Source organism: Dromiciops gliroides, chromosome 2 (genome assembly GCF_019393635.1).
Source record: "Dromiciops gliroides isolate mDroGli1 chromosome 2, mDroGli1.pri, whole genome shotgun sequence".
In the NCBI taxonomy this organism is placed as follows: Eukaryota; Metazoa; Chordata; class Mammalia; order Microbiotheria; family Microbiotheriidae; genus Dromiciops; species Dromiciops gliroides.
In genome coordinates this window covers 505,704,445-505,721,159 of record NC_057862.1, presented here as the reverse complement: position 1 = coordinate 505,721,159, position 16,715 = coordinate 505,704,445, and the positions used below count along the sequence as shown (strand labels likewise).

At 35.3% G+C, this 16,715-nt stretch overlaps 1 protein-coding gene across 1 annotated transcript; it reads right to left on the bottom strand.

Moving 5' to 3' along the window:
* Window positions 1-5,171: 5,171 nt before the first annotated feature.
* Window positions 5,172-16,149, bottom strand: TMEM18 (transmembrane protein 18). Its single transcript, XM_043985893.1, has 5 exons — window positions 16,023-16,149; window positions 12,076-12,196; window positions 10,145-10,199; window positions 5,444-5,537; window positions 5,172-5,349 (listed from the first exon to the last, which is right to left on the bottom strand). Exons 1-5 carry the CDS (start codon window positions 16,083-16,085, stop codon window positions 5,269-5,271), a joined length of 414 nt encoding a protein of 137 aa, XP_043841828.1. The 5' UTR covers window positions 16,086-16,149; the 3' UTR covers window positions 5,172-5,268.
* Between the last annotated feature and the right edge of the window lie 566 nt (window positions 16,150-16,715).

Below are 16,715 nucleotides of genomic sequence, written 5' to 3'. Positions count from 1 at the left end.
AATTCTGTGGTTATATTTATAGATAGTGTGGTTCCTAGATGTTGCTTCCAGCTAGTGATACATATCTGATCATCTGAATGGAAGTATAATTGAAGGCATAGCCTTTTCTTTGTTTAAAACTATATTTAAGTTGTCACCAATGAAAGTTCAATAGGAAAGTAATGGTATTTCATAGGGTCATAGATCCTATAGAAAGAAAGAACCTCAGGAACTATCTAATCATTTTACAGAAGTAGGAAATGAGATTCAGAAGGTGACTTTCCCAAAGTTACAGAGATGGGAAACATCAGAGGCAGAATTTGAACCTTGATCTCAATGACAAAACCAGTCACCAGTGATCTTTATGTTGTTCCACATTACCTCTCCAACACTTTTTGTTTTTTTTTGGACCAGACCTGGGATTTCCTTATATAGGAAATTCCTGGTAAAGGAAACTTATTCTACTAAGGGACTGCCTCATAACCATATACCCCAAAGTGTATCAGAAATATTACTTGAACTCAGGCCTTTGTGAATCCAAAGCCAACTGTCTATCCACTAAGCTATGCCGGCAGCCCTTGTCTTGAAATATCTGAGAACTATAGAACTCAAACAACACCAATGCAATTTGCCTTCATCCTGACCTAGTTTTAGTTACTTACCAACTCACATAATTTATTAACTTATTCCATCTCCTTCATAGACACAACACTGCCACAATTTCTAAATCTACAGTACAGTATCAAAAAATTTTAGGAAAACATAACAAATTTTATTAACAATATGTTTTGTTGAATTCAAATATAAGTACAACAAGATGGTATGGAAGTATTTACATATTAATACATCATTGTTTCAGAAGGGTCACAAAAATATCCAAGTCAACACAACTCTTCCTCTATCTATTATACTCTCTCAATCTAAATCATTTTGAAATAGGGTAGAATTTAATTTATTTTTATTTACAGAATTAAAAAAAATGGGTTAAGATTATGACTTTTGAATGTTGCCAGTTTCCTTTTTAAGGTTTGATAAAGCATTTTTGATATATCATCAAGTTCTTTTTTAACACTTAATGTTAAAAAAAAAGTATTTTGAGAGCCTTCTGTGTGCAAGATACTAAGAATAACAAAAAAAAATAGTTTCTGCCTTCAAGCAATTTATATTCCATTGGAGGACCCAATATTTACAAAGATGTATAAATACAACTATTTGAGGTCGCTAACAGCAAGGACTATGAGGAAAGGATTCCCTTAGAAGGTGGCACATAGAAGAAGTCTTAAAGGAGGCTAAAGTTTCCCAGAGGTGAAGGGTAGGTAGGAAGGGAATTAATTCCAGTCCCAGGGTGAGGACTGAGGAGGGGGGGGTGGCATTCAGCCTTGGAAGGGCACAAAGGAAGGAGAGATGGAATGTTGTGTTCAGCAACAGCTTATATGGAACAGTTCATGAAGGGAAATAATATGAATTAAGTCTGGAATGGAAATGGATGTAGACTGGAGTCAGACATAAATGGCTTTAAATGTCAGGATGAAGAATTTGTATTTTATAGAAGAGGCAGTACAGAGTTTAGAGGCAGTACAGAGTTTAGAGGCAGAGGAGCCAGCTGGTCAGATTGTGCATGATATGATCTTTTTATATATGATTAATACAGTATTAGGTATTTAGGTTCATAGGATACTTTCCATTAATAACCACAATCAAATCAAACCAAGAGATTTATAACAGGTAATAGAATATAAAAATATCAAGCAGGTTTGGAAATAAGATCAAATCATATATATCTTTGTTTCTTTTTTTTCTTATTTAAAATACTTAAAAGGATTTCCAAATGACAGATGTGAAGTGAAAAGATCTAAAGACACTCCCCAATCCTCTCAGTTTTAATAAATGTCAAGAATGATATTTTTTATTACATTAAAACTAAGTGTTCAAATTATACCCAAGGTAGTTCTAGATTCATATAAAAATTAAAATAAAATATAAATGAGGTTTAATTTATAAATAAAATTCATATTTTTAAACCTTTTTTCAGTGAAACCAAATATATATATCTTTTTAAGGAGATAGGTAATAAGCACAACCCTTCTCACTTTAAAAATTACTTCAACTGCCCCCAAATCATTCCAACAATGGTAGTACAAGGACACAAATTCTGATCTTTTAAATTCAAATACAGTGGTGTTGCCATTGTTTTCCTTTTATATGATACTCTAATACCAAATTTGAAATCTAGTTACAAATCTCCATAATGAATTCTTTACACTTTTAAAATATTACATATGAAACATGATGTTCTCTTTCTTTGGTGTAAATTGAGTAAACTGTATATTAACTCTCTTCCCTCACTGGTATCATTTAGAATCCCAAATTAGTAATTTCTGAAGAATATTATGATCATTTATTTAGCTAATATTCAAGCCTTATTGAAATTATGCAAATTATCAGGAACCCATATATTCAGAACCTGAAGCAAATTAGACTGGATTTATGTTCACTTAAAAATTAAACCATAATAATGGTATTACATTCTTTACACTACTTCATATACAATGCCCAGGAATATACTTAAGAAGAATTATGATACCAAACATTAGAGAGCTGATAAAACATTTTCAAGTTAAAAGCTCCTTGTTTATTTTTAAGATTTAGCTAAGCCAGGGCAGCTAGGTGTTGCAATGGATAGAACACCGGCCCTGGAGTCAGGAGTACCTGAGTTCAAATCCGGCCTCAGACATTTAACACTTATTAGCTGTGTGAGTCACTTAACCCCAATTGCCTCACTTAAAAAAAAAAAAAAAAAGATTTAGCTAAGCCACTCTTTAAAGTGACAATGCAACATCCAACAAATAACTATGGCTATATGTGGCTAGGATATGTTTAATTATCCACAAAGGTAAAAAAAAAAATCAACAATATGGGATTCAGTGTCCAAATCTCAGATTATTTCGCTTTTCAAATTTTCATACATAAATTCTATAACTGAGTGATCTTTTTATTTCCTGAACGTTAAAAATATTAGTTTTCACTCTGGAAAAAAAAATGAAGACCTGTCACTTTATTTTTAAAATAGGTGGGGGATACTTTTTTAAAGAAAAAAAAATCAGGCAGATAGTAGCACAGCGGATAGAGCACCAAGTAGGAATACTTGAGTTCAAATCCAAGCTCTGACACTTATTAGCTGTATAACCTTGGGCAAGTCACTTAAACAGTGTTTGCCTCCATCTCCTCATCTGTAAAATGGGAATAATAGCAACTACTCTCCCAGGGTTGTGGTGATGATCAAATGAGATAAAATCTGTAAAGTGCTTAGTAGCATGGTATCTAGAACATGGTGGGCACAAGATAAATTTAAGATACTCTCATGTTGTTAACGACATAACTATTATTGTGCTTTCTGAAATATTTTTATACTTTTTACCTACAACTACCTCTTGTTATTCTTCACATAAATAATGCAATTTTAGATTAAGCTGGAACTTGGATCTTACTTCATGAGTGAGATTACAAAGTAGGGTATATCATACTATAACGGCTTCTTTAAAAATAACATTAATGATATTTTGTTTCTGAGTGGCCAAATTCTCAAAATTCAAACACAAACTTTATAAAGAAAAATGGATGATTAAATATCTCATTTAAAGATATTAGTTGGATTATTTTATAATATTTTCTGAAAATATAAGGTTCTGAAAACAGAGGGTTGTTCTATCATTATCCTATTCTTAGAATTTTCTGGTGTATATTTACTTATATAGGGTGTCCCAAAAGTCTTAGTACATTAATGCTTCAAACTTTTGGGACACTCCATATTGATTGCTTCTTCTTTTTTTTTTTTTTTTTTTTGGTGAGGCAATTGGGGTTAAGTGACTTGCCCAGGGTCACACAGCTAGTAAGTGTTAAGTGTCTGAGGTCGGATTTGAACTCAGGTCTTCCTGAATCCAGGGCGAGTGCTCTCTATCCACTGTGCCACCTAGCTGCCCCCGCTTCATTTTTTTAAAAAACAATTTTTACAGTATTTTCAAGCACGTATTTTTTTGTTTTTGTTTTTTGCCGGGCAATGAGAGTTAAGTGACTTGCCCAGGGTCACAGAGCTAGTAAGTGTCAAGTGTCTGAGGCCAGATTTGAACTCTGATCCTCCTGAATCCAGCGCTGGTTCTTTATCCACTGTGACACCTAGCTGTACTCAAGCACATATTTTTAAACAAATATTTTAGAATTTTCATTACAGTTCGTTCTATCTCACAGGTTTTATTTGGTTATTATTGCACACACAATCTATACAGAAACAGTTTCTGTACAAATCACATGAGACTGTAATTTAAGGAGTAGTCCATTAAACTGAGATTATTTTCTTAAGATATTAAAGTTTGTTTTGGACAAGGTCACTGTTCAATTTATATCAACACTAACTGTTTCAACAAGTGGCAATCCATCAGTTTTGTCAAATATCATTATTTAATGTTAAACATAAAGAGATTTAATTCTTTTAAAGTTATATCACATAAATCAGAGGTGTCAAACATATAGCCAGTTTACAACACTGGTAAGTGTGCCCGAACCAGATTAAAATAATTAGGAAATAATTTTAAAAATACAAATATAAATATAATAGAACATAGATATGGTTAGTATGTGATTTAATAAATCAGCAGATACCCAGCAAGGATCCTTACATATGACCTGGTAGCATCACTGATACAAATGATGAGTGTTTAACTTAACAAAAAAATCAAAACAGATTTCTAAATAAACAAATATATAGTTGAGATAGAACACTAAAAATATTTAAATTAAAAAACTAATTTCATCACCCAGGATATCTTTAGACTATAATAATAATGACATATCAATATAATGCAATTTTAGAACTGAGGGAAACAGCTTCACTTAATATTAAATTAAGATTTATATTAAATAAGTGAATTGATGTTTTACTCTATCACAGTGACGACTGAAATAAAAGGCTATATGACTGCTTCAAACAATAAGCCTACTAAAGGTACAACTGCAATATATCCTACTGTATGATATACAAATACTGAAACAAAAATGACGGTTAGAAAATGTTAGAAAATCTAATTTATTTGTGTATTTTTGTTTGTTTTTTGTGGGGCAATGAGGGTTAAGTGACTTGCCCAGGGTCACACAGCTAGTAAGTATCAAGTGTCTAAGACCACATTTGAACTCAGGTCCTCCTGAATCCAGCGCTGGTGCTTTTTCTACTGTGCCACCTAGCTGCCCCCAGAAAATCTAATTTAAAAATTCTTTTACATTATTCTGCTTTCCTCCTCATTTTTTTTTTGCTTTTCTTTTCTGTTGCAGGATCTTCAATTCAGTCATTGTAGTCACTGTTTTACGTACCCATGCAATCTAAAAAAAAAAAAAATCTTTGTGAGCAATACACATAAATGAAAATAAAGTTTGAAAGAGAAAATTAATGTTTATGATTTTGTAATAGACGTACCACAATGATCATAGCATTTAACAGCAATGGTGCTGAAAAAACCATGGAAATAAACATCCCTCTTGAGTCAAAATATTGGTATTTAGAAAATAACCTATATGTAAAATGAAAAAAAAAAAAGGCAAATGTTAGTTGGAAAAACTTTTAAATAAATTCCCCCACACATCAAAATCATCTAAAGAGATTGGGTCAGTGTAATACTACATCATAAAACCAATTACTGAATCTATTTTCCACCTTACTGTTTTTCCTTTAGTACTTAGGCCCATTATCAAGGTAATCAGGTGAATTGTGTTACTCAGAAATTAACAGCCAAGAAAAATGGATGAAACAAGATTAGTAAAAGAGGCCAGGCACTTATAAAAAAGAAATATAAACCATGAGATTAAGCTGAAGGAAATTACCTTAACTGATACCATCCTTTTTCAAAATTACCTGTAGGTTTCTACTGCCTTCAAATTCTGAGCCTCATGATAAGTAATATAAATAATTATGCATTTAATTTATATACATATGTAGGTCATCCAAACCTTTCAGTTTCTTCTTGGAGATGCAAATAAGGGTAGCTGGATTATGTCATAGTGTTTTCTTGCTTATTTTCTTCTCTTTCCCCGTCTTTTCCCAAACCATATAACCACATATACCCACAAACTTACATACTATCTTCTAAATGAAAATAAAAATGAGGAGGATGGAAGAAAATATAATATAAAACATTAGAACATAAGGTTTCAGGACTAGGAAATGAAAGGCATGTAGACTGGAAATCAACTCAGAGGCTTCACTTTTGTATATCATGAAGACTGTCTTTAAAAAAAGGAATGAAGATCATGTTGGACCTAGTAAGCAATGAAAAATTTCAAAAAGAATGAAACTGCCTACATTTATCTCTTCCCTAAACCTAAACCTAACCCCTAATCCTAACTTTAACCCTAATCACTCTGGCTCTCACTGGTCAATAGGTCCCAGCCCAAGCCTCACTTGCTCATTGTTTGGGTTTTGATGGCTCAGAGTGAGTGTAAATAGCAATTGCTTCTGTTCTGGCTAGAAACTCTGAGGGTCTTTACCTCCCGAACCGAATATTCTGTGAAGGCAAACTAGACCATCTTTGGCCTCAATTCTTACCTAACCTTTAATAACTGAATGGGTATTGCCTTAGACAAACAGACCTGGGAGAGACCCTAGCTTAAAAAAGGCCAAGGTCTCCCACTGAATTTGGGGCTATCATCAGTTGTCCTGACCTCTGCCTTGCAACTGGACTCAGAAGACTCTGGAGGAGAGAATGATGCTAATGATTTTGCACAGGCCTGCCTGAGCTTTGATTATAAGTCAAGACTTCACCCTCTTTATGTCACTGGTCTTCTTTTAGAACAAAGGACTAACACCAACAACAGGGCCTCTTAAATGAGCTCTATAACCACTCAACAAAGATTGGGCTATTGATCCAAAAAAAAAAGAAAATCAAATGTGTAAAAGACATCTGTTATCCATACTATAACATGCATATAGATGATTAGATTTAGTTTTTAAATACGTACAGCTTACACACTGCAGATAGATAGCCTGGGTGGAGAATTAGATAGGACTAGAGTGGGCTAAAACACACACACACGAAAAACTGTATATAATTTTGATGATCCCAAGCTGTTTTCTTTTAGGGGAAAAAAAGAAATTTAAAGCTCATTATTTAATACTTATTTTCTTTTGGTGATAATATAGTTATCCCTTCCACATCCTGGGTGTTAGGAGCATGGTGCCCCCATGATATGGAAAATCTGCACAAAAGTGATTGGCCTTTACCTTTGTACCAGAGAAGAAGACTGAATTATTATGGTATTAAAAGATAAAATATCTGAGTTTCTAAACTTTTTTTGTGTTATCAATGGCTTCTGCAAAACTCCCCCCAGATTTCCATTTATTTCTTATGCCAAGCTGTGATATATTGAAACTATGATGGAGAAAGTTGCAATGTAGAAAGTCGTGATGTAGAAGGTATAACTGTATAGATACAAGTTATGGCACCTCATATTATCCGAAGAATAAAAAGTGGAGGTAAGCCAAGATGGGGAATAAACAGTTGCATGGTAGGCCTAGGTAGAGGGCAATGCAATACTAACTCCTCAGCAAGAAGAAATTCAAGAAATTCAGAAATTCTGCTCAGAAAAGAAACTGGGCTGGTCACGCAGGAAAAATGAGGGATTATAGATAGATACCTCATGTACTGCATTGATACTACATACTATATACTATAGTAAGTATATCTTCTGTGTTGGAGTTATGGGAGAACAGTCTAGAATGACACTAGATGAAAAATATAGATTCTGATCACATATTCATTGAAGAATACAGTTTACATATTTATTTTTACAATATAGTTTACATTTTGTAATATGTCTATTATATTATACTGTTTATGATAAAATAAAATATTTATAGATTATATATATAATTTATGTTTGTTGTGAAATATAAATATAATATATATCATCAAAATCATTGTACATTTTCACAAATGCATAATATATGGTATTTCTGACACATATAGTACAATTATTAGTAGTAGTAGTACAGCTACTACTTCTACTACTAACGATAATGTTAAATCAAATCATTTTCAGTCTGTTCTAACTATTTGTGACCCCTTTTGGGGCTTTCTTGGCAATGATACTGAAGCGGTTTGCCATTTCTTTCTCCAACTAATGATAAAAGCTAACGTTTATATAGTACTTACTATGTGCCATGTACTTGGCTAAGTATTTTATAATTATTATCTCACTTGACCCCCATAACAACCCTGGAGGTAATTGCTATTATTATCCCCATTTTACATATGCAGTTAAATGACTTGCCCAGGTTACACAACTAGTAAGTGTCTGAGGATGGATCTGAACTCAGATCTTCCTTACTTTTGGCCCAGAACTCTATCTACCATACTACCTAGTTGTTGCTGCTGCTGCTAATGCTACTGGTACTGCTACTAAGACAACAATGATGATACTGAGAACCAATCCTCAATTCAAGAGTAAATCAATTCCACTTAAGAAATATTTGCAGTTTGTTGAGATCAGAAATCACTTCTTATACTTCTATATTACCTACAATGCCAAGTAATACTAGGAATTCAATATTTGCTAACTATTACTGTTTTCTATTAAATCATTTTAAGAAAATGATTATTAAACTTATGAAAAAATAAAGATTAAAATTATTTTTAAGGCTTATCATATGTATATATGTGTACACACATTGACACACATTACATGATACTATAGGTAGCACTCTGAATATGTCTTTGTTTCTCTATTTCTTCATGTATAAAGTAGAAGTGATATTTCCACTATTAATCTCAGAGGATTGTTGGGTAATGATTGGAATGATGCCACCTACTGGAGACTTGCTGTGGGAAAGCTCCACCATGAGGAAAATGCCTCAGAGACATTGTGGCTTTTCCTTGGCGTCAGGAAATGACGTTTGCTCATGGGTGCTGTCTATCAAGGCTACCAGCCAATCAACTTGAGGAGCCTCCTATTTTCTGGGAGGATACAGGAAGGAGGAAAGGGAGCCTGCCTGGAGAGCTCTTGGGCTTTTTGGGTTCCTGACTGGATGGTGGCAGCGACAGAGGACTTCACAGGAAATTGGAGGAAAGATAGGAATGCCAGGCTGTTGGAATTCTGTTCTCAATCTTTTTCTTTCTATTTTCCAATAAACCCTTAAAAACCTAAACTTGTTTTATCAGTGATTTTAGTCAGTTTCCCCCAAAACTGGGGGAACAGATTAGAATCCACATTTAGAATCTTAAATTACACAGTTGTAAGGTAAGTATTTTATAAATCTCAATGCATCTTATAAATATGAATTATTATTATAACTATAGAACTATCTGGTACTTTTTATTCTTCTGTTTAATTATCCTAAAGTAACAGTTTTCATTAAATCACTTCACAGCTCCTACATTAATTTTAGTCAAATGCTTACATTTCCTTGTAATTTCTCAAATTCCTTCATTACATTCTCTACCTATAACCTGTTAATGCCATATTGCTCTAAAGTATCCATAATTTCTCAGGCTCATTTTATTCTCTTTTTCCCATATATTTGATATGATTTGTGTAAAACTTAACAATATAGCTCAAAAAATATCTTGGACTTAGCTCAGAGGTATCTTATTTGTATAGGAAAATGCTTGCTAGTAAAGACACCTGAGCTTGCCAATTTCCCAAACACTCAGCCTGTCAGAGAGAGAAAGTACCAATGAGGAAGCTGTAAAGAAATATAGAAAATTATTATGATTAATGTTATATAAAGTTACATATTATAAAAAGATGTAAAATTATAGAAGGTTCCTGTTCAGATTGACAAAACAAGTCCCCAAAACAAGGCTGGATACTTCAAAGCAGTGGTGTCAAACTCAAATAGAAAAGAATGTGGGTGTGTGTTAGAAAATCACACATTATCTATGTTGTACTATATTTTTAATTTATTTTATTATTCATTTCCAAATTATAATTTAAACTCGTTCAGGCCACAGGAGGAAGTTTTGAACTGGTTGTGTTAAGGGTAGCAAGTTTGACATTTCTGTTCCAAAGCACCAATAAAATGAAAAAATCTTAGAAACAGCTCCCAGAACTCTAACTTAGGAGAAACTGAGGAATATATTATAAAGTGCTAGGTCAAAAACACATAAACTTAAATCATTTTTACCTCCAATTCATAGCAGCCAGTTCATTGATATACTCAGCACAATAGACTAAAATCACTGGAAAAAAAAGTAAGAAACAAGATATAATGAAAATGACTTGGCATGAATAACTAAAATAATTTTTAAAAAACTAAACTTCTTTTAAAATAGTATAAGGAAAAATGCTAAAGTAAGAAAGTGAGTATGTTAAGTCTTATGGAATACACTTCTATATTCAGAGAGAAGGATGAAGGGGAGGGAAAAAAAAACCATCTATACAGCACCTGCTATGTACCAGACACTGCACTAAGTACTTTAGTCTCCTTTGATCCTCTCAACAACACTGTGAAGTAGGTACTGTTGTTATCCTCATTTTATAGTTGAGGAATCTAAGGAAAACTGAGGTTAAATGACTTGCCCAGGATTACACAAGGATGGATTTGAACCTAGGTCTTTTTGACTCCTGGTCCAGAGCTCTAGTCACTGAGTCACCTAGCTGCATCATGGAGTCTTAGCCATCATAAATGGGACTTTAAATAATAAAAGATTTAGAGTTTACAAAACCTTTAGAGATAATTTAGTTCAATCTCCTCATTTTACAAATGAAGGCACTGAGGTTCAGAGATGTCAACTAACTTCCTCAAGGTGATATACTAGAGACACAGCTAGACCTAGAATTAAAGTTTCTTGACTCTCTCACATCATACTGCTCTGACCAAACTGCATTTACTCATAAAAAGCATGTTTAACAGTAAAAGTTTGAGATAATAATTTTAAAGTGTTTAGCATAGGCTTTGTATACAGTAAGTGCTATATAAATGTTAGCTATTATTATAAGCTCTCATTAGCCTATTGACAGTTTTTATTTATTTAGTGCTACGTATACCAAAGAGTACAGAGCACCATCCTGGCTGAGCACTAACATTCTATCATAACATTCTCTCTCTGTCTATCTCTTGGGTAGGGAGGTTCTGCAATTGTGATGTCATGGATGTGAGGAAATCCCAGTTTGGAAACTCCCTTCATCAATGTGGAAATGTGACTCTTCTGCATTAATGGTCTTAAGAGAGTTGCCTAGAAGTAACAGTGAGGCACTGCTAGTGAGACCTGAAGCTAGGTCTTCCTGACCCCAAAGACATAGATCTCTATCCACTATACCCACACTGCCTCTCAACATTTTAATTCATATATAATGGAGAGTTGTACTCTTCATCAACAATTGCCTCTATATGGAAATAAAATGAAGACAGAATCATGTGGGAATGGAACACAAAGGAAGATGTGAGTATCCAGCAGTTTTAAGTGTATATTTTGCCTGTCCAATAAGATTATAAGCACCATGAAGGCAGAAAAGGACAAAGTTTAGTATAGTGTCTAGTAACACTTTGTAAGGTACCAGGGAAAGTACATATTGGTTGAACTAGAGACACTCAATTCAATGCATGGCCTACTCAATGATAAGACTTATAGTATACAAAACCTGAACTCAAGTGAACAATGATATTATTAAGTACCTACTATGTATAAGGTACTGAGTTTATAGTATCTCATTTATAATTAATATTAAAATATGGTAAGTGGGTCTGGACATTTTCATAAAGTATGCACTACCTATTTCAATACTTAAATGATCCATGATCAGTGTAGATATTCTCTTCCACCAATATAAACCATAGTAGATTGTCTTCATGAGTTGCTCTGGCTGAAAAAATGATGCCCAAACATCTGGTAACACATTTATGTTTCCAATATTCACCTAGGCTAGTGATTTCAGATGACAAGCATGTAATAGGCTATTGGGCTCCTACTTAAAACCTCTCCAACTTGTAAGGGATTATCAGTTTAGAACCATCACACTCTTCAAGAACTCAGGGTCACTCCACTCTATAGAAATTGGAAGCAACTATTATTTCATATAGATAACTTAGCACCAAGTAATGTTTTTTTCACTCACCCAAACACAGGAAATGCCCAATCTGAAGTCGATATCGTTGGAAAGTAAGGTACGTGAGCAACAGGCAAAGTATGTGGAAACCTAAAAGTCCCAATAACCATGGCTCAGACCAGTCAGTGTGCTGTAAGGAATAAACATCACAAACTTATTACTATCAAATAAATATGAGGTATTAATGAACCAGCTACCAGACCTCATGCAGAACATACCCTGAATCACTTCATAGGCAATACCTTTTTTACTTTAAACTAGACTGTGGAAAAAAATCTCTTTACTTGTAAATGACTCTTTTGATATTTGGCAATGCCTCATGAGCTTTGCTAGGTCAAAGAAGTACACACATGGTAAAGGGAAAGGAAAGGGCTGAGAGGAAGAAGTGAAGAAATAAGGGAAAACAACAGAATATGAACTAAGGGTGCCAAGGATGGGTGCTTTGGGAAAGCATGTATACTAATACATGGTGAAAATGAGAAGTAGAAGGGATAAAGCAAAATAACAGGAAAAAAGCATATCTTTTTTCTTTTTTCCCCTGTATATCCAGTGTTTAATACGGTGCTTTCAACTGTTATGTATTTAATCAATGCTTTTCTATTCATTCATTCACACTGTGGTGCTAAACATACTACAACTACATGTACCTCTATATATCAGGCTTTTGAGGGAGAGGCAAATTCAACACAATGGAAAGAACACTGGTTTGGATATCTGACCTGGGCTTCATCTTAGACTGTGAAAGTATTTTAGACATCATCTTGTCCAATACTCTCATTTGACAGATGAGGAAACTTGGGCTCAGAAAAATGAAGCAAAGTGCCCCAAATCATAAAGCTACCTAGTAGCAAAGCAAGAACTTGAACCCAGCTTTCCAGATTCCAAGGCCAACGTTCTTTCTACAATACCATACTGCCTACCAATTTTACCAGAGACTAGCTTTATGACACTGGACAAGACTGTTCCGTTTTCTGAGCCACACCTTGCTCTTCTGGAAAATGAGACAGACTAAAAATCAGGAGGATTTTCTGTCATGGATCCATTTAGAAAACTGGCTAAGCCTATGAGCCACTTTCTCAGAATAATGTTTTTAAATGCATAAATTAGAATACATAGGATTACAAAGGAAATCAATTGTAGGGAAATATGGTTCTCAAATTATATTTTTTAAAAGTTCATGGTCCCCACATTATGCAGCCCTTGAGTAGATGATGTTATCACGGGATCCAAGAATTAAGAATTGGAAGGTACTTTAGAAATAAAAGATTTAGAATCTGAAGGGGTTTTTTTCCTACCTTTTCTTTGTATCCCAACACTTAGCATAATAAACGGCATAGGGAGTGCTTAATAAATGCTTGGTTATTTATTAACCAGCTGAAAAATCAAAAGCAATTATTCCAAATGGCATCTTACTTTGAATCCTCTTTACAGTTAAAGTGGTAGAACAGGTTTTGCTTGATAATATTAAGTAAGGAAAAACCCATTACTCAGTACATTACACTCCATTTTTTTCCCTAGTAGGAATAGTATTTTCCTAATGCTAAATCAAAATTTACCTCTCTGTAAAAAATCAAATGTGAGGCTACTAAGAGGCATATGGTCTAATTCTTTTGGTTTATAGATAAAGAAAAGACTCCTATAATCCCTTAATAATATGGCCAGTACCCTGTTCATTAGGTCACTAAGTTCCATCATCTGTCCAAACACTTTTTTTTTTTTTGGTGGCAATGAGGGTTAAGTGACTTGCCCAGGGTCACACAGTGTCAAGTGTCTGAGGCTGGATTTGAACTTAGGTTCTCCTGAATCCAGGGACAGTGCTTTATCCAGTGTGCCACCTAGTTGCCCCCCAACCACTTAGTTTATAAGGAAATTCCCTATTTCTATTTAAGGTACCACTATTTTTCCAGTCAATCAAATCCACAAGTTCAGAATTATTAACTTTGACTACTCACTCTTCCTCCATTTTTAGCAGCCAAATCTTCTGATTTCTATCTCTACAACATCTTTTGAGGTCTACTTTCTCCCAAGTGATATAGGCAGCACCTGTATTTTAGGCCCTCTTCATCTCCTCTCAGCACTACTGCAACAGTCTCTTATTTTGTTTCCCTCAATCCATGGAGCACACAGCTACCAGGGATTTTCCTGGAGCGCAATTCTGAATATGTCATTTGCCTTCTCAGTAAACTCTAATGACTCCCCATAACTATTCACGACCTGGCTCAAACTCACCTTTCCATACTTATTTTATACTGCTCCACTTCCTGCAGTCTTTGATTGGGCCAAACTGGCCTTCTCAATATTCGACATATGATACTCTCATGCATTTGCATTGACTATCCAGGCCTGGTGTTTCACCATTTCTTAGAATCCCTTGTTTCCTTCAAGAGTCATCTCAAGTACCCAACTTCTACATGAAGCTTTACCTGATTCTGTATTATTTTGTTTGTAAGTAACTTTGTGCATGTTATCTTCCCCAATTAGACTGTGAGTTTGGAGAGGATTATTATTCTTTCTTTGTATCCCCAAGGCTTAGCACAGTGCTTAGTCAGCATTTATTAAGTAAAATGTTTGGGCTTCTTGAGAGCTTGACTGACAGAAGCTTGAGGCCCAGAATGGCCAAGTAACACATACCTACAAAATTAATCAGAAACAGAATTGTAAGCCCAGTTTTCTGATTCCCGGTTCAGGGTTGAATCTGAAAGGCATCATAAATTTATTTGGAGATGGAATTGATTCTAAAGGTCATCTAGTCCAGGACTTCTTAAACTTTTTCCACTTGTGACCCATTTTAGCCTGAGAAATTTTTACACAACTCTGGGTATAAAGGTATATAAAGTAGGTATACATAACCTTTTATTGTTGCCAAACTTTTCGTGACCCCGGTATTCAGTTATGTGACCTCACCCACAATTTAAGAAGCTAGGATCTAGTCCAGAACCCTCAGTTTAACAGATAAGGAAGGCTGAGGCCCTAAGGTTAAGACAGTTGATACAATGTAAAGAGTGCTGTTTTTGTAATAATAAAACGTGGGATGAAATCTTGCCTATGCTACTTAATAATACCCGAGTGACTCTATTCCTGATTCCATTCCATTCAACAAGTGTTTTATTAAGCACCAACTATATTCAAGGTGGCTTAGTAGAATCACAAAGAAAAAAACAAAACAAAATAGAACAGTCCATGCTTTCAAGGGGGCTTACAAGGTCCCAACTAATGTTTACAAGGTCCCAAACTAATATTACTAAGGTCACAAAGGTCTAGAGAACAGATTTTAATTGAGGTCCTCTGACAAATTCAGTCATCTCTTAATTCATCATGCGTTTTTATTAAAAATCCATTACATGCAACGTACTGAGTCTTAGATGGATAAAGCAAGGGGAAAAAAAGTTAAAAGCTTTTCCCTGTATCAAAATACCTTTCTGTTAAATCTCAACTCTTAACTGCAGGCTCTTAAAATCCTGGCCAGCAGGTGGAAATGGAGGCGTGGCTCGAACACTCAAACAGCCTTGCATCCCAGATATAAAGCCAGAAAGGGCCTTAGGAGTTCACCCCATTTTTCAAATGGGAAACTGAGGTTCAAAGAGGTGGAAGTCGCAGCCTTGGTTCTACGACCAGGTTTCCAAGCCCTCTGTCCACTGAACCTTTGACAAGTCACTTGGTGCTTTGCTGTGGGACTCATTTTCTCCATTTGTAAAAATGAAGGGGGAAGGGGAAGGCTGGGGGATTTCAAGGGAGTCTTCCAACTCTGGCCGTTTCTTAGTGGCACAGGCCAGGGGCTAACACTGGGTCCGAGACCACCCACCCCGTTCGTTGTTAGGAAGGTGTGGGTGCCCGCTTTCCCGGAAGCGGCGACTCTGCTTCTCCCGCTTCAAGCTTGGTCGCCCCACGAAGAGTCCGAGCCCGCTCCCCTCCCCACCTCCCCACCCCGTTGCGGAGCTTGGCCGGAGCCGACTGACCGTAATCACCCAGGGGAATCCCTTTAAAATGGGCTCGGAATGCGGCTGCATCTTCTCAGCCATGAGCAACTGCAGTGCAGGAGTCAAAGCCGTCCACGCAGGCCACGTCACTGGATGCCTTACGTCATCAAGCACCTCCGGAGCTCCGCCCACCCTCGGCCCCGCCTTTCCCGATGTTGCTGGATGAGATGCTCCCTGGATGTCTCGCGAGAGATGAGGTCTCGGTCTTGTACTCTCGAGAGACATAACAAAGACTTCATTACTGTTTTTAGTTATAAATTTCAGATTTCCCAGGTGTTCGTGTTTTATTCTGTTCTACGGAGCAAACATTTATTAATCCTTTTCCATACTGGGCAACTGGCCTACAGCGGCGGATTCGCCCCCCCCCCAAAGAATGCTATTCTTGTAAATAAACTGAAATATCAATAGTTACAATGATATACAATATGTTAATTATTGTAGCTTTTTGTTGATGGTTAATTGCATTTGAAGTGAAACTGAAAACTAATAAAAGGAAGCGATTAGATTAGTCTATTGGTTCTCAAGCTTTTTGTGTGTTATGAGTCCGATGTACTATTCAGAGTAATATTTTTTAAAGAAATCAGTGTTTCATCTAGAGATTGATGCAAATAAAGATAGATGTAGAAATATACATATACACCCTTGTTTTTTTTTTTCATTCAGATTCACAAA